At 48.9% G+C, this 24,640-nt stretch overlaps 3 protein-coding genes across 3 annotated transcripts in view; 1 reads left to right on the top strand and 2 right to left on the bottom strand.

Moving 5' to 3' along the window:
• The window catches only part of GID4 (GID complex subunit 4), a 16,874-nt gene extending 15,182 nt beyond the window's left edge, over positions 1–1,692 (bottom strand). The window contains exon 1 of the mRNA XM_012725991.1: positions 1,259–1,692. Within this exon, the coding sequence (XP_012581445.1) occupies positions 1,259–1,447 (189 nt within the window). The 5' untranslated portion in view covers positions 1,448–1,692. The remainder of the gene's footprint in view (positions 1–1,258) is intronic.
• Positions 1,693–1,940: 248 nt separating this feature from the next.
• ATPAF2 (ATP synthase mitochondrial F1 complex assembly factor 2) lies at positions 1,941–16,537 on the top strand. Its single transcript, XM_004684532.2, has 8 exons — positions 1,941–2,208; positions 8,615–8,659; positions 8,906–9,051; positions 10,427–10,524; positions 11,581–11,661; positions 13,672–13,784; positions 14,319–14,434; positions 15,978–16,537. The coding sequence occupies exons 1-8, from the start codon at positions 2,076–2,078 to the stop codon at positions 16,113–16,115; spliced, it is 870 nt and encodes a 289-aa protein (XP_004684589.1). The 5' UTR covers positions 1,941–2,075; the 3' UTR covers positions 16,116–16,537.
• An 863-nt stretch (positions 16,538–17,400) lies between these two features.
• LRRC48 (leucine rich repeat containing 48) overlaps positions 17,401–24,640 on the bottom strand; it is a 33,858-nt gene continuing 26,618 nt past the window's right edge. Inside the window, exons 12-14 of the mRNA XM_012726270.1 lie at positions 23,784–23,907; positions 18,641–18,772; positions 17,401–17,624 (exon numbers count right to left, since the gene is read on the bottom strand). Of these exons, the coding sequence (XP_012581724.1) occupies positions 17,511–17,624; positions 18,641–18,772; positions 23,784–23,907 (370 nt within the window). The 3' untranslated portion in view covers positions 17,401–17,510. The remainder of the gene's footprint in view (positions 17,625–18,640; positions 18,773–23,783; positions 23,908–24,640) is intronic.

Raw genomic sequence — 24,640 nt, 5'->3', positions numbered from 1 at the left:
AACCCAAGTGGACCTTGATGAAGATTTTGATCAGCAAACGCAGATTCTTAGGAATAGTTGGCTATTGAAGGTTATCAGAAAGAAATGATGTCAGGAAGGAGTAATCTGGGATTGGGGGGGGGGGGGGGGAGTGTAATACCCTTTGCAAGAGAGGGTTGAGGTAAAGGAGAGGGCCAGGGCAGGTAAAGATGTGGTTCCAAAGCTATTGCTTTAGTTCCAAAGCCAAGCAGGTACTCTGAAATTCAGGTCAAATGGGAGTGGATGGCCACGGGGAGGAAATACAAGTGTGAGAAATAAGGCTGTGTGCATTAGATTTCTCAGTACATGGGTACTGGAGACTGGGAGGAAGCTCTGGCAGTAAGGTAAAAGTTAGCAAAATGTAAAGAGTGTCCCCTGGAGTCAGGAAGGGGTAAGATAAGTGGGGTGGGGATGTCTATGTAAAGAGGCCAGGGAGACAGGGAGCAGACTAGAAGTGGCCAGAGAAGGGGGCAGGGAGTATATGAAGTCTGGGGCACCAGGCCAGGGGGTGTGGGAGTTGGGTGCCTGGGTCAGGAAGAGACCAGAAGAATGGGGCTTCCTAGAGGGGCAAGATCCTAACAGACTGAGGCGCCCCACCCAGCAGCTCTGGGGGTGAGAGTACCTTGTCTGGAGTGGAGTTAGGGCAGGGCCAGGAATCAGTTATGGGTTGGGGGCTGTCAGGTTCAGGGGATGAGGGAAAGAAGGTGCTCCCAGTTCTGAAAATGATTAAGTTCTTCCAAGGAGGAAACCCTAGGAGGAGGGTCCCAGGATCCAAGGTTCCTGGGAAAGGTGGGGAGGAGGAATATCTCAGGTCTGGGAGTATCTGACATAGGCTCCTCTACAGGAAAGTCTGGTGAAATCAATGGAGAGTTCAAAACGGTCTGCGAGGGACTGGGAAGGTAGGCCGATCTAGGGGTGACAGTTCATGGGGAGAAGGGACCCAGGTCTGAGAAGGGCCAGTCAATGGGGGTTCTGGGTCATGGGCTTCAAGTAGAGGAATGTTTAGGATCTACCGGGGCTGCTCGCGACAAGCTCCGGGTGTGATGGGGCCGGTCAGGATCGGGGTTCGGAGAGTGTGAGACACCAGCTGGGGAGGTCCCGGGGGTGAAGCGCTGGGAGCAGGAGGCCCGGCGGCGAGGGCCTGGTCCGCGGCAGTGGGCTCGAGGAGCCGGGGGCGGGCACGGCCCGTGAGCGCCGCGAGGAGGCCCTCGGGCCCCGGCCCGACCCGGCCGGCGCTCACCTGCAGCACCACCTCTACGTCGTACGAGTTCCCCTTGCTCTTCTGGTGGCCGCGGAACTTGGAGCCGCTGTAGAGCAGGCTGGTGGCCACGCCGGGCTGCTGGGTGTTGATGGGCGGCGGCGGGATAAGAGAGGCCGCCGAGGCCGCCGAGGCACCGGCCGGAGGGGGACACTCGGTGCGTACCGGCATCGCGGGGTCCCCCGGAGCCAGGGCTGGGGGGAGGGGGAGAGGAACCGCCGCGGCCGCGCGGGAGCCGAGGAGGGTGGCAGGGAGGGAGGGGCCGTGGCGCGCACGCGCGAGGTGGGGGGCGGGAGGTGGGGGGACCACCCGCCCGCTGCTTGCGGACCTAGCGCTCGGGCCGCCACCGGGACCCGGGGACCTGAGAGCAGGGCCTCCCCGTCTTGTGCTGAGTCCCCCTCCCCACTTGCCCTCGCACACACACCACCCTTTCCGATTGGCCCGGGAGTGTGGAGGGGGCGGGAGCAGGCTCACGCGGCGCTTCCACCCATTGGCGGGAGGAGAAAACACGTGGCGGAGTGAGCGAGCAGCCCTCTGGGATTTGTAGTCTTCCTGAGACCCGCTGTTGAGTGGGCGGGGCGAGGTGCGTTTATGATGCTGATTGATTGGGGGTGTGCGCAGGAGGCGCGCGGGAGCGACGGCGCGCCGTTGGTGTCATGTGGAAGATGGCGGCTTTCAGGGGAGGCTGAGGGCTCTGGGGAGACTGTGAGAGGTTTCCCGACCGTGCGACTTGGTGATCCCTTCGCTGTTTCCTGTTCTTAGATTTCGAGTCGGTCGACCTCCTAGGCCATCGGGTACTATGTGGAGAAACTGTCTCCGGCTGCGGGACCGGGGGCGCCTCCTCCTGAACCGGTCCCCGGTTGGCCCTACCGCCTTGGTGGGGCAGAGGCCAAACCCCCAACCCCCGACCCGGGCCTACGCGCCCCCGACAGGTGAGGGAGGCCAGGCACGTCATCTTTTGACTAGGGGCCCAGCCGGGTAAGGTGGGCTGAGGGGTTCAGTTGTGCAGGGCGCGGTGATCGAGGGAAGACTCAGGTCCTGAGGCGCCTGAGGTTTATGCACGTCAATCAGATCAGTTACAGATCCGGCAAGAAACCCAGACAAATCAGGGACCACCCGAGACCGTAGTTGACATTTGACACGTGCGGCTTTTCTCAAACTTAATAGCTTTCCTCCCCTTAAGAAGGAAAGCAGATGTCATGCTTATTCTCAGATAAGGAATGTCGGGCCCTGGGTCAGGACTACGTCAAGGTCACAGGGCCGACAATGAGAAGTTTGCGGAAGGCAAAGTCTCTCCGACTGCTTTCTGTGTCCCCAGGACCTGACGCAGAAGGGGCCTAGAACCTAGGCTCTGAGTCTTCCATCTTGATCTCTTGGCCCGCGGGTTCCTGACTCAGCCTCCTACTGCCCTACCATAACCCCTACCATCTCTGGCTAAGAGTTGATACCTTGTCTCTCCTTCCTTCATTTCTAATTCTGCTGAAGCCTAGAAAATAAAGCCTCATGGCTTTTGGAAGAGGTTTGAGGGTTCAAGTGGGAGTCACTCACTTAAATGAGTAAAGAACTATAATACTCTTCTTTCACTCATTTAATTTTTCTGTGCGGAGGGCAGGGGTTCTGTTGTCTTTATAACACACATGGTCCTTACCTGGATGATGTTCACTGTCAAGTGCACAAGGTTATAAAGTCCTATAAATGGTAGTTTATAATATCCTGTGGTAAGAGTGATAAAAGAAGTACAAAGAAACTGAAAACATTCACTAGCATCTTGTGGGTATTTGGAGCCTAGAAAGGATCTTGAGTGAAAGGATATTTAAACAGTCTAGACAGATGAGTAGGAGTAGAGGCTCTTGGAAATATCTGGCACTGGCATAGTCAAATGTAAAAAAAATATGAATGAATGAACAAATGAATGAAAGAATGAGGTTCAGTGGGAGGGAGACATATGACCTCCGTTTATGACTGCTAGTTGTGAGATTCTGTAGGTCTTTGGAATGCTAAAAGATTAAACCCAAGTGGGACCTTGATGAAGATTTTGATCGGCAAACGCAGATTCTTAGGAATAGTTGGCTATTGAAGGTTATCAGAAAGAAATGATGTCAGGAAGGAGTAATCTGGGATTAGATACCACAAGGAGACCTGTGGTTCACTTCTCATCTATTTGAGTAATCTGGGATTAGATACCACAAGGAGACCTATGGTTCACTTCTCATCTGCTTGGGGAGGAGGTATACTGCATGTCTGCAAATGCCTTGTGAAGTCCACGCTGCAGGTCTTGTCTCTTTGTTTGCAAATTGTCAACTTGATAAGTCATTTTGCCTCTCAAGAGTCTGCCACCTTAGAGGTATTACCTGCTCTGTCTTTCTCATAGAGTGATTGTGCTGGATTGGGGGGGATTGTATAAATAAGGCATCTATCCTGCGACCTGTTTTTGAAAATAAAGTTTCATTGGCACTCAGCCACAATCATTTACATATTTTCTGGAACTCTTTCACTATAGTAGCAGAATTATCTAGTTGCAACAGAGGTTAGATGACCTGAAGTAATTTACTGTAAGACTACAGAAAAAAATGTTCTAGTCCCTGCTCAGTGCTAGAGCAACCTGGGAAAAAGTGTGTAATTATCTAGTCCATTTACTTTAGTTGTTATAGCAGATGCTTTTAGCCTGAAGAATTTTTTATTGAGATAAAATCCATTTAAAACTCACTCATTTAACATGTACAATTCAATGTTTTTTATTATATTCAGAATTGTGCACCCTCACCAAAATCAATTACCGAACATGTTTATTACCCACAGGAAACCTGGTACCCTTTAGCTGTCTTTCTCCCTTACCCCTGACTCTCTAGCCTTCTACAACACTGCTTTACTTTCTGTCTCTGTAGCTTTTCCTGTTTGGACCTTTTATATAAATAGAATATAGTATTTTTTTTTACTGACTTTCTTTACCTAGTATATTTTCAAAGTTTATCCAATTTGCAGTATGTGCCAGTATTTCATTTATTATTGCTAAGTAATATTCCGTTGTATAGATATACTACATACTGTTTATATATCTATTGATAACTATTTGGGTTGTTGGCATCTTTTGGCTATTCTGAGTAATGCTGCTATAAACATTTGTGTACAATTTTTTGTGGGTCTGTTTTTCATTTTTTCATATATCTAAGAGTAGAATTAATAGTTCACATGGTAACTTTTTAATTTTTGAAGCTCTGCTAAACTTCTTTCCAAAGTGGCTGAAGTTTTACTTTTCCACCAGCAGTGTTCCAATTCCTCCATATCCCTACTAGTACTTGTTACTATTTTCTTTTTGATTAATTTCTTCCTAATGGATAAGAAGTGTTGTTTCCTGGTTTTTATTGGCATTTCTCTAGTGATGAATTTCGTCAAGCCTTTTTTGGTGTGCTTATTTGTCCATTTTCTTTGGAGAAATGCTGAATTGAGTTCTTTGACCTTTTAAAAATTTGGTTATTCATCTTTTAATTATTGTGTTATAAGAGTTATTTATATACATGACCTGAAGAACTTGGATACAGAGGAATAGGAAGGATGCCCTGAGCTAGAACTTCAGCTTTAAAGTTTAAGGTCCACCAGATGGCACTGTTTAAAAAGATAAAGGTGCTGGGACTGCTCTGAGAAGCTACTTCCTCTGTTTAATGCACTGTGGGAGTTGTAGTTCAGGAGCTTTGAATCTTTCAAAGCTGTGACCAGCCCGGAAATTGAAGCTGGTAGAAAGAACATTCAGGATTCTTCACATCTGAAACAGAAGCAGGAATATGGGGGGAAATGACACAGAAAACAGCCGGTTTCTTTATATGGATGGAAGCACCCTCCCAGGGAAAAGATACCCAATGGACATTAATTTCCAATTTTGTATTCACACGAGCAGGTTTTTGCTTAGGTAGCCTGTTTTCTAGTGATTGGCTTTTAAAATTTAACACTTTTTTTTTCGTTAAACATAGAATGCATTACAAATTAGTGTACCATCCTTGCACAGGGGCCAAGCTAATTTTATCTGTATCCTTTCAATTTTAGTGTATGTGCTGCCAAAGCAAGTACTTACATTTTCGTTTCTGTATCCACATAGTCCACAGACTAAGGTACTCGACTAGACATTTTTCCAAAGAAAATGGACAAATCTCCCGATAAGTACACCAGAAAAGGCTTGACCAAATTCATCACTAGAATTGTCCCTTAAAAGGCAGTGAATTTGTTTTTGCCACAGAAATATGTTCTGCAAAGGAAATGACTCATAGTCAAAATAGACCCTGAGCTTACAAGGTTAGACTGTGTCTTTTGTCTTTAAAGATGGTGTTTCTTTGCTATCAGCTCGCCCTATATTCACTAAGAACATGGAAACTTCACAGGCTCTCAGTGGTTTTAAAATTTAACAGCCCAGGTAAAGAACCTCCACCATTTGACATTGTTGAGAAACATGGATCCCACCAAATAAATCTCCAGATTGTTTGCTTATGTGAACCCCTTCCTTGGTTATCTATGATCTCCTTATTATGAACTGCTTGACCCCCTTCACCAGATCTGGCCTCCACAGATGTCACTGGACATCTCTAGCCATTCTCTGCTATATGCTTGTGATCTTGTTCCTCTGGCTGTCTTTCTAGTTCTCCAAAACTCTACTTTCTTGAGGCCCATGACCTTTTTGTAAGCAGTTTCTTCTGGAAACTTCCAAAAATGAATCCAATTCAGGTGGACTAACGCCTGCCTCTTGAAGTCTCAGGTAGAAACAAACTACTTGGAGTTCTTCCTTTAGCCTCTGATGAAACTGAACTTCCTTGAGATGTGTGTCCAGTGTTTCTTGTACTTGACCATCACACTCTCTATTACTTGTCTGGTTTAGTGTCTGTCTGGCACAGGGAACAGTAAGAACCTTAAGGGCAGGGGTGAGTTTTGTAACCTAATGACTGCTCCTGAAATGGGATTAGTACTCACCAAAGTTTGTTTCCAAACTTCCCAGACTGAAGCTTGCATCTCCACTCATGTGCCCTTTCAGGAGAGAATCTACACTGCCCCTACTTGGCCCTGCTTTTCTACTCCTTTTGCTGGCTCTTTATCTGCAGATTTTCACCTATTGAGAGATTTTTGGTTTCCATTTTCTTGCCTCTCTATCTCTCCTACTCCTAGTTTTTCTTAATTAATGCAGAATTAGGCCTGACCAGAACATAGGGGTCAAGACCTGATCAGCAAAGCAGAGGGGAGAAAAACCTTTGTGGGAAGCCCTACATTTCTGCCACCCCTGGAAGGTCCAGCCCTGTGCTGTCAGTTTCTATCTCAAGTGCCTTCCTCCAGGATTCTTGGGTGCATTTTCCTGAGGCTGTGTGTGGAAGCATGCTAGGATGTTCTCTGCTGGCACTTCTTGCTCCTGGTCAGAACCTTCCACAGTGGTGAGTCAGAGCTTCCGATTTCTTCCCATTTCCTGCCTGACCTGGCATTGCATATGCTGCCCAATCACATGAGATAACATGCAGGATGGTGTCTGATGCTTCCAAACCCTTCTCACACAGCATCTAAATGTGATGGGAATGACATGTGGGTAGGAAAAAAAAAAATGTTGAAGTTCAAGAATGAGATGAACCTCTTGTTTTGGTGTCAAATGTATGAAAGAACCAATAATATGATTTTAGACAGGGATGGTAAGTTGTGCCATTATATGATAACATAATGGTGGCCAGATTTGGTCACTTTAAAAAATATATATTTGAACTTTGAAGATAGGAATTTTTGTCCTCTTTTATTCACTATTTTATACCAGGTACTTAGAACAGTACCTGGCACAGAGTAGACATGCAAATATTTTCTGTGGGAAGAGTCTGGATCTTAGTTAATTACAGCTGTGGAAATGCAATTTGGGACCCTCATATGTGACATTAATGGTAACAAGTGAGATTTGTGGAATAACCATCATGTGGAAGATACTTTTTTTTTATTTAAAGAGCAGGTTTATTAGGGAAAAGGACAGGAGTATTGAACACATGCATAGGCACAAGCGGGCAAGGAGAGATGCCCTGAAAGGGAAAGGTTTGCAGAGAGGCCTGATGGTTACAGGCAGGCGGCCTTAGGAGAGCGGCCTCCGCTGAGGGAGGTCAGTGCAGAGAAGTCCCAGCATGGTACAGGTCACAGGCAGGCAGGTGGCTGCTGCCCTGCAGAGAGAGAGCGTGCAAGGAAAGAAGCACTTGCATAGGCACAGGTGGGCAGAGGGCTGCTGCCCCGTATAGAAGATATTAACATACAATGTTTGGCCTAATACCGTCTCTCCACCCCCTCCTATCCAATGTACACATACCACGATCTCCTAATTTTCATAGTCTGAATTATAAAATTTTAACTTGTTTTTTTTTTAAGCATTAAAAGAATCATTAAAAAGCACTAAAAACTAGTGAATTTATTGTTCCTCCACATGCTGCATCATTTCAGTGAGTAACTTCCGTCAGAGATGCTGAAGACTTTTAGTACCTAATGATCTATGAAAGAATGAGTGAGTGAATGAAAGCTCTGTTTTTTATCATAGGTGGAGTGGGTTATGGTTTATAGCTTCCAAAATCTGACCTATTTGTTCTCTATTAGTTGAAGGAATTTGCATAATCCCTATGAACCTCCCTTGTTTTTAAATCCCTTCAGAAGAAAAAATGAGAGATATATCTACATTTTCATTTACGATTTTATTCAAGTTATTTTCAAAAGAAAACATAGGACACAGATTTCCCTCCTTAAAGGAAATGTTTGGAGTTCCTGTTGAATGCACAAGCAAGCTAGTTAATTAGGCTAATTAATTGGATAGAGGGGATGGGAAATGCTCCTGGGATCGCTACTTACTGACTGCGCACCACACACATGCATGTTCACACTGGCTTTCTACTCATGCCTTCTTAGAGAGTCACAGGCTGGCCCAAGAGGGGCTCTGGCTGTAGTGCGTTCAGACACCTCCAGATTTGCGCACATTGTGCTGGCGAGTGGCAGTGTGATGGTGGGGCACCATGAAGGGAGGAGCCTCAGAAGTTAAGGCGGGAAGGTACTGGCTCAGACAACCTGCAGCGTCTTGACGTTGCCTGATTAGACTACCCCTGGGCTTGAGACTGGTGGGGACATGACCAGCATGTCCTGTTCCTTCCTTGTCCTTGAAGAGCGAGTGGCCTCCTCCTCCCGGCTTTAATCAGAAGCCGTTGATTGTGCCGTGTAGATTAGGGCAGACCTTGAATGGTGATATGAAAATCAAGCCAATCAATCAGCGTTAGCAGTAATGATACAAGCTGGTCTTGTCTCTTCCTGAGCTGTCTTGACATTATTTTAAACTGCCTTTTTGAAAAATCTTTCTCACAGAAAGGAAGAGGTTTTATCAGAATGTCAGCATCACACAAGGTGAAGGTGAGTATCTGAAATTTTGACTCCTTTTTCTTTTTCTTTTTTTCCCTGTGAATGGGTAGAAACATTTTTCATCTCCAGCCAGTTCAGTGGTGAGATAACCCTTTGCGCTTTTGTCGGAGATGTTTCTGAAAGCCCTCCGTGAAGGGACTCAGAGTTGTCTTTGTACCCATTCAAGTAGCTAAATATAGGAATGGTCACTCGATTCCACTTAACAATCCCTGAGAAGTTTTCATTTGATCTTTCAAGGTGGCTTTGAGATAAACCTGGACCACAGGAAGCTGAAAACTCCCCAAGCCAAGCTCTTTACCGTCCCCAGCGAGGCCCTGGCCATTGCAGTGGCCACTGAATGGGACTCCCAGCAGGACACTATCAAGTTCTACACCATGCATCTGGTAACAAGTTCACATGCCTATACCCTATCGCCTGCCATTGGCTTCCTAGCACACCTGTCAAAAATTGAGATTCCCTTCCAAATTCCAGTAAGGCCCTTGGGGTGGGTTCTGGCCTCCTTGAATGAACATGGCAAATGCTCCCCTTCATTACCTGGCTACCTGCAGTTTCCCTGCTTGGAACACCTTGCTGATGGCTGGTTTGTCATCTGGCCTCAGGATAGGTGTCACCTTCCCTGGTTGCCCAGCTCTCTTATTTTCTATCTGGCAGCTTTCCTTTGTCTCTTGAGCATTCATACAAATTGTAATTGTCTGTCTTACTGTTGTACACTTATTGTCTATCTCCTCCACTACCTTGTAAGGTAGTGCCTTGCAAAGGTAGGCCATGTCTCTCTTGGTCATCAGCACCTAGCCCTGTTAAAGAGGTTTACTTGGTTGAGTGCAAGGCCCCTAGAGGCAGGTCTTTGGGGTGAGAATGTCTGCCTGTCGTGTCAGCACCCTCAGCCACACTGATTGAGGACTAGGGTAGTCTGAGAAGGGTTGGCTACACTCTGAATCTAGCTTCCATAAGTTAACCTTAGGCAAATTACTACCCCTTCCCAGCTCCATATTCCCTATCTCTGAAAGATGCGTAATAACAACACCCACCTCATGGAGTAGTAGTCAGCACAGGTTATGATGATGCATAGAAAGTCCTTGGTATGGTCCCTGGCACAGAGCAAACACTGTCCACACTGGAGCTAGTGCTGGCACGCTGGTCACTACTGCACTCAGCCTGGGCATACAGCCCCAGGCGGGCAACTCCTGATGCAGTATCTGTCTGCTCCTTTGACTCTAATGAGGGTGACCAGGGCTATAGATGAGTCATAGAGTACCTAAGCAACTTGCTGTTGACAAGGCAAGTCTGGAAAAATAGCCTCTTCTGCTTTGGCTGATTTGTCCCCCTGCATTCTAAGATGTCATGGGAGCCAGCTTGTAATGTTTTCAGTCAGGTCTGCTTTCCAGTAATACGTATGTTCTTACTTTCTGAATTTGGCCTTCTGGATCTCAGTTTCCACATCTCTTAAATGGGTATAATAATACTACATACTTACAGGGTAAATATCGCAGAAGCAGGTAATGAAGAACATGAGACCTTGGGGAACTACATTAATTTAGGGTTACTTTTAGATGTCCCCACACTATTACTAGTGTTTCACACAAAATCTGACTGTGGTAAACTCAGTAGAGATGCCGCTGCTGAGGCTGTAATTGCCAGGTGCTGGGTGATCCTGCCTGCTTCTCCCTTACAGCTGTGGGTTGGCTGCAGTGTTCTCAGGAAATCGGTGCTTTTGCCTGAGTCCAGCAGGTGGTGACGGGGTTCTGTTTTTTGATTCAGACCACATTGTGTAACACATCTTTAGACAACCCAACCCAGAGAAACAAGGACCAGCTGATCCGGGCGGCTGTGAAGTTTCTGGACACTGACACCATCTGGTAATTGACATTTAGATGGTCATTCCCCTTGGACTGAGCAAATCCCTTGAGCTGTTTTGCCTCATTTGTCCAGACAGTTACCAGGCAGACCCTTTCCTTTGTCTCGAAGGGCAGGGAAGGCAGTCTCCTTGACATCAGCACTTAGCTGTTCGGAGACCTCCAGAAGGGAGGGCTCCCAGGCTGCACCAGTGCAGTCCAGAGCTATCCCTTGGTCTGGAGCACAGTGGTGGTTGGTATATGCAACTCTTGCAGGCTCTGGAACTAAGGGGCTCATTTGCCCTGATGGGCCTCTGCTCACCACCACTGTCTCACATAGGTATCCCTGTCTTTACTTATCAACTTGGACAATGAGGTAGTCATGAGCTGACTTCCTCTGCTGCTGAGTGTGTAGTTCATGACCTCTCTTCACACCAGAATGTGGCTTTCTAAGTGCCCACTGGGTTCTCTCAGTTGATTCCATTTTTGTGTCTTTTGGTCAAAACAAATGGTTCAGCCTGGCATCATGTGGCATTGGGCATCCATGCATGAGGCGCTAACAGGCAGCTTGGTCTGTGACAAGGACACTGTCTCTTAGGTGTGAGGAGAGGTAGGGATGCAGCGGCCTAGCTTCTGGAACGATATGCCAATTGTTCAGCACCTGAGTTCAGGTGGGCGGGGATCCTTAGGTACAGTATTAATGTTTAGGATGGTACTAACATAGTGTGGCAAGCCTTGACCTGTCAAATAATCAGGGACTTTTAGTATCCTGATCCTCAAAGTCAAGTCTCCATTAGAATCCTCTGGGGCTTGTTATAACAGATTGCTGCTCCCACTGCCCAGAGATTCTGATTTCCATAACTAGGGGTGGGAACTGGCATTTCTAACAAGTTCCTGGACAGTGTTCTTGGGTGGCCCCAAGGCCACAGTTTGAGAACCACTGATTTAAGGAAAGACTTGTGGTGCTGGGGTGGGGAAGATGTTTTTTTGCTGTTGCTTTTTGTGTTTATTCCACTGTCTGTTGCTGAATGAAGGAATTGTACTTTTTTATTAATGAAGGTGATTTTTGCAATGAATTAGCTACAGGGTGGAAGAGCCAGAGACATTAGTGGAACTTCAAAAGAACGAGTGGGACCCAGTCATAGAATGGGCTGAGAAAAGGTAAGCTGGGGCTCACAGTGGGTTAAAGCATAGCACTATGAAGCTAGCCACAGCCACTGCAGCATAAATTCGATCCCCAGCCAGGGGGTGACCCACATGGTGTGGCAGACCTCTCCTGACCCGCCCACTGCTCCCCTCAGCAGTGTATTTCGTCCATCTGCCTGTTCTGCTCCCCATGCTGTCTCTGGTGAATCCTTTCACCGCCCCTGCACCTCTGGCCTGTATCCCAGTCCTGTATGCATAAATAAATAAATCTTACAAAAAGAAAGAAAGAAAAGTGAGCTGTACAGACCTTGGTATTGGCAGGCTCTTGGGATCAGGGGGCCATACTGGACAACTGGAGCCCTTGCGAGTGGACTTCTTGAGTCCAGAGCCCCTTTGGGATTCAGAACATCCCAGCTGTTCAGGGATAGGGCCACCTTGGAAAAAATATTCCACAATTGCATTTCAGCCACCATGCAGTGAGTACCTGTTGTCAGTTCATGTGGTGCTGAGTAGGGACAAAGCCCCCTTTCTGCCACCATTGGCGGTGTGTGACCTTGGGCTAGTGATGCCACCTTACTGAGCTCCAGCAGCCTAGTCTGTGAGTGGGGCTCATCACCCTGCATTGCACATCATTACGAAGTGATGTTCAGCATCCTGCCTGTGCACAGTCGGTGCTCACATTTGGCAGTTGCCATCTGTATCATTGGCACAGTTTCTATATTATTAAATTAAGTCACAAAACAGTGTGTATATTACACATACGAAGAAAGGTCTGGTCAGCTTTCTCCAAAATTACAGGTAATATTTATCCTAGGGATGTACAGTTGCTAGGAACTGATGCTACCTAATATTTTTCCTTGGCTGGGAGACTGTGCAAAAGTGAACAGACGATTGATATGGGAAAATAATTTCAATTATGTGTCACTATATGGGGAGTTTGGAAGGCCTGCCTTTCCTAGTGCTACCTTGGCCACGGTATTATCACTGACGTGGAGCGTGGAGTGGTTTTGGTGTAGCATTTTTCACAAAAGGCATGTATGTCAATCAGGCATCCTTGAGTTTTAAAGAAAAAGCCATAACCAGAGTGCTAACAGATCAAATGTAACTATAGTACTGTGTGAACTCTATAGAGCTACAATGTCATGTTGGAGTCTCCGGAAAAATAACAATAATTTAGGTGCCTGGAGGTCTTTGCTAGGAACAAAATTGTCAGCTTTTTGCGACAGTTGAGATTTCTCATCTTTAATAGTGAACAGAAAAACTTAGCCATTTTCTATGTGCCATTTGAATTTAGAAATTTCAGCAAGATTATTTCTAAACTGGTGGGAAAGATCAGAGATACATGAAAACCAACAAACATAAATTGCTATTATGTTTTTATATAGTTAACATTGTTCTTGAAAATGTATCATTCTTGAAGCCAACTCCTGCCCCACAGTGAAAACAATGCCTTGTACATAGTGGGTGTGAGATAAGTGTATTTTTGTATGATTGAATGATACAGAACATAGGCAAATATTGTAAGGAAAACAGTGTTTAAAAGAAGTATTTTATGGGAAACCCGCAGGGATTACAATTGAGATGGGAAAAAAATGTACAAAATGATGTAAAAATAAACTGTTATTAAAAAAAAGAAGAAGTATTTTATGACTCCAATGTGAACATATCTCTTTTTAAAAGATTTTAAAAGTAGGTGGCCCAAGATTTTGATGGAGATCCCAGGCAAATGAATTAGAATTTCAGACAGCCCTGGCAGTGAGGGCTGCCAGTGAGCCTTGGGCTTGTGTGACCTGACAGCCAGGCTTTCATGCCGGGCAGTTTCTTGGTCCTTTAACTTTGTTGTTAGGTGACAGAAAACTGCTAGTCCAGGAGGCCACTGTGATCAGTGGCAGTTGCTTCAGAATCCCAAGACTGGCCCGTTGGCCACATTCCCTGGAAGGGCACACACACAGTTTGGAGCTTTGCCTCCTGGACTACACAGCATGACAGGAACAAAGCCCTTTTTTTTTTTTTTTTTTTTTTCAGATATGGTGTGGAGATTGGCTCCTCCACCAGCATAATGGGGCCCAGCATCCCAGCCAGGACTCGAGAGATGCTCATCAGCCACCTGTCATCTTATAACACGTGGGCCCTACAGGGTATGCATCACACTTCCTGTGGACTTGGAGGCCGAGTGTGGTGGGCATGGGTGACCTAAATCCAGAGAACCAGAGGAGCACGCTAGGAGGTGATATTGAGGCTGACTAACCCTCTTCTCGGTCAGAAGGGACACCCGGCTCACACCCTTCCAGTAGAAAGCTGGTTTTGTCGTCTTCTGGAGTCTTGAGGTCAAATTGCATTGGCCTGGCTGGGGTCACTTGCATGAACCAGTCATTGGACCAAGGATGGCATGTGTCGATTAGCCAGGTTCAGGTTAGGTTCAGGCGCAGTACTGGTAAGGCCAGAAGAAGGGTCACCCCAAGGAATACCAGAATGATCTTTTAGCAGAAAAGGGAATAGATACAGAAAGTGCCAACAGGTAAGAGGGCCCTGTGGCCGTCCCCGCCACCTAGTCCCTCAGTGTTGCTCCTGTTCTCTTCTAGGACTAAAGGAACCCCAAAGGAGTGGGGCCAGCCTCTGCCCTGTTTCACCGTGAGGTGTGCTGGGTCCTGACTTGGCTTATGTCTTCGCAGGGATCGAATTTGTCGTGGCCCAACTCAAGTCCATGGTGCTGACCTTGGGCCTGATTGACCTGCACCTGACAGTGGAGCAGGCTGTCTTGCTGTCACGCCTGGAGGAGGAGTACCAGGTACTGTGCAGTCAGAGGTCAGGGACCCAGGTCTCCGGCTTAGCCCTCCCTGACTCAGGCTAACGGGAGGGGGCTGGCCCATCTGAAATGTTCTTATGCAAACTTGGTCTTCATTACTTTTGTGTACGTACAGAAACAACAACTAGGGCATTGAAAAGTGAAAGCATTGTCAAGTAATTGTAATAAAAAGGTAACGGTAGTAAGTGCCACCGTGTGTCCCAGCACTGTGTTCAGCTCTTCCCTCATAGCTCCACCTCTTCTTCTCAGACACAGGCCACATTGCTGGAAGTGCTAGAGCCAGGCAATAGAGCCAAGTCCAAGTAACACTGGACTGAGGCCTTCACCCCTGCTGCAGGTGAAGGTTTGGGGTTGATGAGGATCTTCTGGGCTGACATGCAGAATGGGCCTGCTCAAGTGACTGGCAGCCACGGTATCATTTAGAAGGCTGAGCCTTTACATCCTGACATTCACATCGTGGTTCATCTGGCTGGCAGAGCGCACACAGGGAGCTGCTGTTTATACACAAGGTTTGATTTAGTGGACTCAAAAACTAATGAGGTTTTGCTGTACCATCCTTCGCATTTTTAAACTGAAAATTATGGTGGTCTTTGCAGTCTTTTTGTTGTTTTTTCTCCAACCTCAGAAGGTTAATTGCTATTACAAATTGGTTCCTAGCATGATGAAAACCCTTTTGTAATGTCAGTATTTCCCAAGTCCATTTAGTTGCTTGGGAAAATGCCAGGGGGAAAAAACTGTTTCTGTATTAGCAAAGAGTCTGGATATTTTTCTGGATGTTAGAAACAATTAAATGGGAAGGGGGTGATCCGTGGGGGCGTTGTGGGAGGTTGGGAGCTGTGAAGCCTGGTTTCTGGTCTTGCCTTAGCTTTTGGCTGTGGGCCCTGAGCCAGGCCATCATCCTGTGAACTTCAGGTTTGAGGCCCCATATAATGGGAGTGGCCTGGACCGTGTATGTGAGTTCTCCAAGAAACTGCAGTGCTCCTCCCATGACACGTCAGTTATCCAGGTTGAGGCCAGATCGCCCAGAAACAGCTGTGTGGCATGGCAGATTGAGCTCCTGGCTGGGCTGGGGCAGCAGGCTAGAAGTTGGCAGGGTCAGGTTGGCATAGCACTGACATCTGGACGGCCACACTATGTTTGGACCCCTCTCTTGGCCTTAGCCCTAGCGGAAGACTCTATGACCTTGGCCCCACGTCCAGAGCAGAGAGGCCTCTGCACCTCAGGAGTCAGAACTGAGGCTACCCTGAGCCGTGGTGATCACTTATCCCACCCACATGGGGGCCCTTGCAGCCCACCTGGAGGCAGCCCCTGGAGGAGGACATTACATAGACGGTCCCAGGCTGGCACCCTTGTAGGAGGATAGCATACTGGGTGGGCGTTTGGGAGCCCTCTGTGCCCTCCGGAGCACAGGTGCCAGCGCTGCCACCTATGGGCTGCTGTGTAGCAGCTACTGGGACATGATGTGGCCCTGGAGAGCAGGCAGTTGGGCACTAGTCACTCAAAAGAATGTCTGGTCTCCCCTCAGATCCAAAAGTGGGGCAACATCGAGTGGGCGCATGACTATGAGCTGCAGGAGCTGCGGGCACGGACGGCCGCTGGCACCCTCTTCATCCACCTCTGCTCTGAGAGCACCACGGTAAAGCACAAGCTCCTGCAGGAGTGAGGGCCTGGCGGCGCACGCCTGGCAGGACACTGACTGCCCAGCTACGGGCTCGTTGGCCCACAGGGCTCCCTGGCTTGGTGCCTCCGCAGCAGCACCCCAGATGCCCCGAGCACTGCACAGCTGTCCGGAGGTCAAGTCCAACCGACCAGCAGTGAGCGAGGACGAGTTGTCAGATGACTTTCTCAGTCTTGATTTTATTAAATATTTTCGCACCCTGGAAATGTGTTGAGCCTTTCATTTCCTGTACCTCCTCTTTTCGCCATTCTTCTTTAGCATGTCTGGGGCACAGCAGGGCCCAACACTCACCTCCCCCAGCATGTTGTGCTATCCGCTGCCCATGGCCAGGACCCCACACTGGGGACAGTCAGTCAGCAGCACACACGCTTTTTATACTCCTGGTTTTTAGTCAAATGATCTTTTGAAAGTGAGTCCTTTTTGGTTAAGCCAATAGTTTGTGTTTGTTCCTACTCTTTTAGAAAGAATTATTTACTTTTGCCACTAGAAAAACCTGCATTGTTTCTGGGTTAAAAGCCTAGGGAGTCCCAAGAGTATTTCCTCCCAGCTGCTTGCATGGCCACTGGGGGCAGCTTTGATTTTCCTCTCCCCCACCCTTCCCCCCACCCTGCAAAGAGAGGGCCCCACAAGAGGGTGGTGGGTCATCTGGGATTGGTCTGCCTCTCAGTCTGAGAGTCTCAGGTAGCAGATGCTTTCTAGCCCCTGTCCTTGCCCACCTGAGTGGCTCCACCTCCTTTCACCTGGGGCTTTTCTGCACTTTCCAAGTGTTTTCCCACATCCCTTGACTATGCTCAAAGGGTATATTGTCACATTCCCACTGCAGAGGTGATGTGGTGCCCGGCCAGTGTCTTAAGCTCTGGAGGGTCCAGGTTCCGTTGGCTAAGCTTAGAACCACAGCGGGCAGCGACCTCAGCCTTGGGCTGAGGGCTCAGCCAGGGCCCTGGTTCTGTGCTGGGAACTGTGGCCTCTCCTGCTTCACTCCTCAGCAGCCGGAGGAGAAGTGAGAGGATGTGGTCTCCCCTGTTTACTGCCCTGGGAGCATAAGAAGAAATGGGGTCAGCATACCAGTGAATGTGCCCACTGGCAGCCCCTAGGGAATTGCTGTCAGTAGACTCACCAACTGCATGGTCAGCTGCCTGTCTTGGTCTTTTCCTCCTCATACATGAGGTGAATTCTGTTTTTTTGTTTGTCTTTTTTAAGGAGAAATATTTAATATAAGTCCTTTATTTTTCTCTACATTTGGAGGTTGTTTTCTAGGGGTGGGGAAAGAATGGCATTAGGGACTCATGAGTCCCCAACAATTCTCTTCTGAGGCAGGGAAGTGTGTGCTCTGCTGGCCAAACCAGGTGCTGTGTTTTCCAGAGCAACCCAGCTAATAGCCTAATCTATAATATCACCGCATTCCAGGTTGTCCAGTTCATTCTGCGCATGGTCGATGTATTGATTGATCTCCTTCACTCGCTTGCGGTTCCTCATGATCTCGTCCTTGTGAATCTGTGAACCAAGGCCCAATGTCGCACATCAGATAATTGGTTAATATCTTTTACTGAGTCTGGTTGAGGGAAAGGGCACTAGTTGTTTGAAATCTGCACAGGTATGTCCCTCAGTGGCTCTGAGACCTGCAAACCTATGGTGTTCATACAGTGCTGTTTCTCCACTGCCCCTCTTGTTAACCTTCATTTATACTTTATTCTGCTTTTCCACACACTTGAAGTAGGAATTAGAAAAAAGATGAAGCAGGGCCTCCTTGGTGGCACAAGGGGTTAAGTCTCAGCACTATGAAGCTATCCACAGCCACTGCAGCAGGAGTTCGATCCCAGCCAAGGAGCTGACCCACATGGCCCAGCAGACCTCTCCTGTCTCCCCGCTGCTCCCCTCAGCAGTGTATTTCAGCCAATCTACCTGTTCTGCCCCCCTCTCTGTCTCTAGTGAATACTCACACACACGCACACACACCCCTCCCCCCACACACCCTTGTGGCCTGTACCCCAGTTCTTTTATGCATAAATAACAATCTTTTCTTTTTTTTTTAGTATTTATTTATTTATGCATACAGAACTGGGGCATAGGCCAGAGGTACAAGGGCGGTGAGAGGATTCACCAGAGACAGACTGGGGAGCAGAACAGGCAGTCTGATGAAGTACACTGCTGAGGGGAGCAGCGGGCGGGTCAGGAGAGGCCTGCTGCGCCATGTAAGTCTGGGGCTGGGGATCTAACTTACACTGAAGTGGTTGTGGCCAGCTTGCAGTGCTGCATCCTAACCTGTTGCACCACCAGGGAGGGCCCAGATAACAACCTTTTAAAGAAAAAGATGAAGCAGTTTAAAAGTGGGTTTTAAAGTGACTAGACAACACTCAATCTTCAGTAAGGAATTCTACAGTCCTTAATTTCACTTCTTTCATCATTTCTTAGTGCAAATAGTACATGGTTCCTAGGGGAGATTTCCATTTTCTCTGGCTGGTAGTTCGAGAAGCTGGTGCAGCCTGCTAGGCTGGGAGGCATTTACTCACATTGTCCACTAGCTGTGAGCACCAAGAGTTGACCCTAGTCACCAAATCATCTTCTCGATTATCAATCTTCAGGAGGTGGATGTCATGGGAAGCCCCGACAGCATTCACAATCGTGTCTTTGTCGACAAAAAGCTGATGATGAGAAAGATCAGATGAGCTTATGTCATCACTCCCTGAGCACAAAGTCAAAGTGCTGGTGAGAAAAGGACCCCCCAGCAACCTGGCTGTTAGAAGCCATGCCGAGGGGCCAGCTGCTCAGTACCCTGCGAAGACTCCACCTTTACATCAGCCTGTATCAACCCACTCCTGAGTGCTCCTCTCCCGGGGACCACGCCGCCCAGGAAAGGGCCAGCTGGGTGTTGACTTTGTGGACCTAGGTGGGAGCCTGTTCTCTCCAGAAAGAAGGTAGACTGTGGCCCCAGAGGGAACTCACTCAGGTCCTCATGAGAGCAGTCCTGCTCTCGTGATAGTTCTCTCAGGTACCCTTGAGTCTGACTTGCCTGAAACCTGCCTCCGGGGAAGCGTGAGACATGTCTCAGGGGCTCTGAGACCTGCAAACCGATGGTGCTCACCCAGTGCTGTTCTCCACTGCCCCTCTTGTTAGCCAAATTGAACCTTGGGTTATTCTGGGGTCCCCTGCTTTTTCTGTTCCTGACCTTGTTTTCTGCCATGTAAAATGTCAAAAATGGCCACCCTCTAGTGGCCAGTTTTAAGTGTTTGTGCTGAGACTGTGGGCTTAGCACAGATGAAAACTGAGTGGCACCGTTTCCCAGGGCAGGAATGGCTGTGGCGGCACTTTTGTCATGCCAAGGACCCAAATGTTCTCTGTTATAGAGAGGACCGTGAGTGGCTATATCCTTTTCTTTCCTATAGTAGCCTTTAATGTAATAGCCTTCAAAATATGTGAGTGGAAGCTTAAGATGCCAGTATTTCTGTTTAAAAAAAAAAAAAAGTATTCTTTGGTAAAATGCGTTTGGGAGAGTCTGCACAGCCCGGGTCCCTCCTCATGTACCAAGCACAGGGCACTTTTCCAGAGAAGGCTCTGGGAAGTCCTGGGGAAAATAAAGCCTTTGAACTTTGTCTCTGTTTTCCAACTTATTTGGGCATGACTTTTTCTTAGAGTAATGGTTGTCAACATGTCATGGGATGCTAGTTTGTGACAGAAGCCCAAGCGGAAAAGCCAGGCTAGCTGACATGGGGTAGGAGGACCTGCCCAGGAGCACTTCCCCTGAGGAGAAGATTCCAGGTCAGGCTCTGGGAGGGTTCGAGCAGCATGCCCTGGAGGTCATGCCAGTTAGTTAAGAAATAGTCACAGCCGTAGCATCACCCCGTTACAAAAGGTCCTCTTTCTTCAATTTAAATAGAGTCACAAAGGAACAAAACCTAGAAATCTGCAGAATTGAGGCTACTAGAGGGGGGAAGATGGGGAGCCACAGGAGAGGGGTGCTTTGGTGGTGGGTGTGGTGTGGTAATACACATTTGAAGAGGTGTGAACCTATACCCCTAAGTCACATACAGTATTGTACACCAATGTCACCTCTACAAAAATTAATACAATTGTGGATCACAATCTCCTAAGCCAAGCAGAGAAAATGTCCCCCCAGAGTTCGAATATGTAGAAATCAGCTTCAGAAGCTGTGGGGAGTGAAGTGCTCTTAGAAATAGATGAAGCTAGAATTGGTTATGAAAATCTGTGTGACATTTGTAAAATACAAATGAAAGGAGTCTGGCTTAAAGAAATTATTTTAAATGCCAGTTGCAAGTTGTTTCTGGACTTCAGATGGCTTAGAGTGGTGGCTACGTCAGCTTGTCCTCTCAAACAGTTCTTGTGGGTAAAACATTCCAGATTCCCTTCTCGTTTCTGGAGATCAAAAGCACTGAGGCAGGAGCAGGCTATGCAGGCCCGGAGCCGCCCGCTCTGTCCTGTGGGTTCAGACTTCACGGAGGGGCTCTGGCAACTGGAAAGGTACATTAATTCCAAAGTGATTTTTTGTAGGGGGAGGAGGAGAGAGAGCCGTGGAGAAGGGCCCAGGACCACCACAGTGCTGGTGGCTCGAGGATTTGTGGGTTCGTGTCTGCCTGGGACCAGATTATTCTGTCAAACACCTTCCCTGGGCACAACTGACTCTGTGGCTCCCCCACCCCTGACAGGTCAACAGAGAGCCCAGTCCCTGCTCAGCTGATGGGCAGAGATCCGAGTTGGGATCTTGTCCCTGCCACCAGTGGTTACGGCAGTGGACCCTGCCCACTGTCTTCACCACTCCATTTGGGGACTGAAGGGTCCTCTCTGTGGCCTGGGCTGGAGCACAAGCCCTGTCCTTGCAGCAGGTGCCCACCTGGGTGTTCAGAGCACCCAAGGAGCACGTCTGACCTGCTACCGCCTGTGTGTGGCCATGGCTCACTGCAGCCCGAGGCTGGCGTTGGTCCTTGACCTGGTGGGGAGAAGCACTAGCCTGACTCACTGCGGACAGTTGTGGCTGCCAGTGTCATCCACAGGCCTGAGCCCTCACTGTGAACCCATGCTCCCTCTTCGAGCTCGTGCATTCTGCTTTTCCTTTCAAAGCCATGAAGGCTTTAAAATGTGAGTTTGGTTCTGAGTCTTGCATGGGCTGATTTTAATCACTCAACTGAACAAAAGGAGCTTGAAAGAAATAGAGAAACGCATTGTGACTTTTATCACGATATGCTCAGAGATTATCCGGTAACAGAAATCAGCCCATTCCCCCATCAAGGGGCCCACTCCCCCACCTGAACTCCCCTGGCTTGTGACAGGCTGAGCAGACATGCTGTCCAACGCTTTGAGTCAGACAACCTGTGCTGAAGCCACGACTCTCTTGTTCTTACGCTATGCATCTTTGCTCAGGTTGCTTGAATCTCTGTGCCTCAGTTTCCTCATTTGTAAACCTATTTTACTGCGCTGATGTGAAGACCAAGAGCTTCTCAAACAGTTGGCCTCGGGAGGGCGCGAGGAATCGCCCGTTATTTGTTATTAGTACTTTTTACAGAGCGTGTCTCTTGCAATCCACCCGCCCCCAGCCTGCCACTCCTGAAGTGAGGTAACATAAGCAGCAGCAGCAACTGTCCAGTCCTGGCACTGTCTCTTGCTGCAATTGTGGACATTCCCAAAAGGACCCAGACACACCTTCCCAACAGGCTCTGCAGGCAGCCCTCCGCCAGAGTGAGGGCACATTCCCCTCACTCCTGGGCAAACCCAGAACACCAACTTGTAGTGCACAGTCGGGGGCGCAGCACCCTCTCTAGGTAATGGTCCCGCTCTGCCATCTCAAGACTAGCGTCCAGCTCCAGGTTCAGGTCCTCATGAGCCAGGTCATCCTGGGTATTTTACCAGAGGTCTCTAAAACTCAGTCTTACCCAGTTTTCCCATCTGTAAACTGAGGATGAGGACAGTAGCGCCTGTGGATTCTCCGGTGAGGTCAGTGGGATCATGTGAGAGCATCAGTGTCAATGCCTGGGCAGTGGGAACCTTCTATGAGCAACACTCTAGGAGGCCAGGCCACGTGGTCAGCACCCACGGTGGTCTGCCCCCACCCAAGCAGCAGGGCTCCGGGTCCCAGCACCACTGGGCTAGCAGAAAGGTGGCACCAGGCATCCTGGCAGGAACAATGACCCTCCTAACCTGCTTGTCTGCCATTAGCCTCTGGGGCCCTCTTCTGTGTGTTCCAGGCATTAGGGTAGGAGCACAGGTCAGTGCAGGCTGGTGTCACATCCTGGGAGTTGTGTTAAGGGGACTCTGTCTTTGGGTGGGGGGGTTCCAGAGTAGGCTCTTGGGGGCAGCCTTAGGTCAGGGTTTCAGGCACCTCCCTGTGCCTGGTCAACATCAGCATTTGGCAAGTGTTTAGGGCGGGAAGGCTGCTACCACGCAGCAGGGCTTGGTGTCTGGACAGCGGCTGTGGCAGTCAGGGATGGCCGGTCTCTGTGTCTGCAGTACTCAGGCTGCAAGTGACAGAGCGGGGCTTGGCGAATGACTCCTGGCACCTCAGCTGTGCTGTGCGTCATTGTGAGGTGGTGACGAGGCCCATCTCTGCCTTGCCCATCTCTGCCTTCCCCATGAGCCGATGTGGACTGTGAATAGTCATGTAAGCAAATCAGTATAAACAGGAGACTCTGAAATTGTGATAGGGCTCTGACAATGAGAAATGGGGTGTGTGATAGACAATGGTTTTTCAGGAAGGTGATGAGGGAGGGCCTCTCTAAGGAGCTGACATTTGAGCTGAGACCTAAATGATAAGGACAAGCCAGACACACGAGACCTGAGGGAAGAGCAGCCTGCCAGGCAGAACATTAACAGAAAGAAGCAAGCCTGGGAGACTGGGGAGTCCCCCGAGGCTAGGGCCACAGCAGGCGGCTGAGGTGGGGAGGGAGGACGAGAGACAAGCTCCCGCTGAGTCATGGGAAGCCATTAGAGGGTGCTGTGCAAGAGCGCAAAGTGCTGTGGTTTGGGTTTGCAAAGGTGTCTCTCTGGTGCTGCATCTAAACCAACTGTAGGAAAGCCAGGTGGAGGCCCGTGGTCCAGCAGGGGCCACAGTGGCTTGATTTAGTGGTAACCCCGAGATGGCATGAAGCTGAGAAATCAGGATTGGGGTGAATAAAGAAGGAATGAAGCAGGCTCTGGCAAGAGAGTGCCTGGGGCTGGGCCCTTCCATGGTCCCCACGCCAGGCATAACCCACAGCCAGCAACGCAGCCCTGATTAGCCTCCTCAGGGGCAGGCGGGGCGCAGCACCTGGACTACCTCTGCTGACCCTTGAGGACTCACCACGCCTGCACTGGTGGAAGGTGCTGCATCAAAGATGAAGACCTGCAGGGATGTCTCTGACTTTAACCTCTACTTGTAATGGCCTCTCTTAGAACATGCCAGAGTCCCTACAGAAATGAGCTTTTGGAAACCAACCTGTGGGTCAGTTGAAACCACATAACTAACATGGAACCCTCTTGGGTCCTCACAAGTGCCCCATGATGCTTGATGTCAACCTAGTTCATCTGTCAAGCAACAATAGGCTACTGTTCCCTTTTGAAGGTGAGGAAACTGAAGCACCGAGGGGTTTTCAACACTGGGCTGGCTCTGGTGTCCATCCCACACACCACACTCAATTGTGACACCACTGCCCTGCCCATCACACTCACTGCTCGCAAGTCGTCTGGCAGATCCTGGTCTAGGTCGCCCTTGAGTATCTTCTCAAGGGTATTGATGGAGATCTCTAGGAGCCTCTCGTGATGGTGGTTCTCCAGGTCCCGGCACTGAGCCATTGTGCAGCCATGAGTCAAGCAAAGAGGCAGAGGGTGCCCGCCCTCCCCAACCCATTCCTGGGGCCCGTGCAAGTACTCAGAGGGCCTAGACCTTCCCCACCAGACACGAGCAGCCTTTTACGAGCAGCAGGGCAAACCATGAGGTGCCAGTACATCATCACTGTAAGGTTGTCTGCTTCCCCCACCCCCCACCCCAAGCCCTAGGGCTGTTCTGACTGCACTGGTCATCACTGACTTGGTGTTCCGCTCCCTCAGCGTTCCTCCATCATCTGCTTCTCTCCATGCTACCTCCTTCTGACTGGACAGGAGACTGTCTGGTCTTCCAGTCTAACCCTTTCTCCCCACAGCAACCAGAATAAACTCTTAAAGCTGCAGATAAAGGGGCCTCCTCCTTCCTGGGCTTCTAACTCTCTGGGAGCTTCCTCCTCCCTAATGTGACCCAGAGGCCTCTCCTCTTGGAACCAGACCTCTCTGTCTCACCCTCAGGACGTTTGCACAGGCTGTCTCCTTGCCTGGAATGTCCTTCCTATCTTTCCACCTGTCTCTCTGACCCACCCTTAGGCCCACTCTCACTTAGTGGGCCCTCCCTCAGGGAGCCTTCTAAGGCCCATCAGCTACTACCCTGTATCTGTGGCCTCTTACTATCTCCATAATCCCATATCTTTGTGGGACAATGGGCCCCAAGGGCAGGACCAGGAGGTTGCCTCTGGAGTGGATTACAATAGTTTACCCCC

Source organism: Condylura cristata, unplaced genomic scaffold, assembly GCF_000260355.1.
Source record: "Condylura cristata isolate star-nosed mole 26May11 unplaced genomic scaffold, ConCri1.0 scaffold00017, whole genome shotgun sequence".
NCBI lineage: Eukaryota > Metazoa > Chordata > Mammalia > Eulipotyphla > Talpidae > Condylura > Condylura cristata.
The sequence above is the reverse complement of the archived record's forward strand: the minus strand, read 5'-3'. Positions and strand labels throughout refer to the sequence as shown.

What these genes read in the sequence shown, in the direction of transcription:
- ATPAF2 (XM_004684532.2), top strand. Translation starts at nt 2,076, where the DNA reads ATGTGGAGAAACTGTCTCCGGCTGCGGGACCGGGGGCGCCTCCTCCTG. An exon ending in ATAGAATGGGCTGAGAAAAG is followed by an intron (nt 11,662 to 13,671) that starts GTAAGCTGGGGC and finishes TTTTTTTTTCAG; the next exon opens with ATATGGTGTGGAGATTGGCT. An exon ending in TAACACGTGGGCCCTACAGG is followed by an intron (nt 13,785 to 14,318) that starts GTATGCATCACA and finishes ATGTCTTCGCAG; the next exon opens with GGATCGAATTTGTCGTGGCC.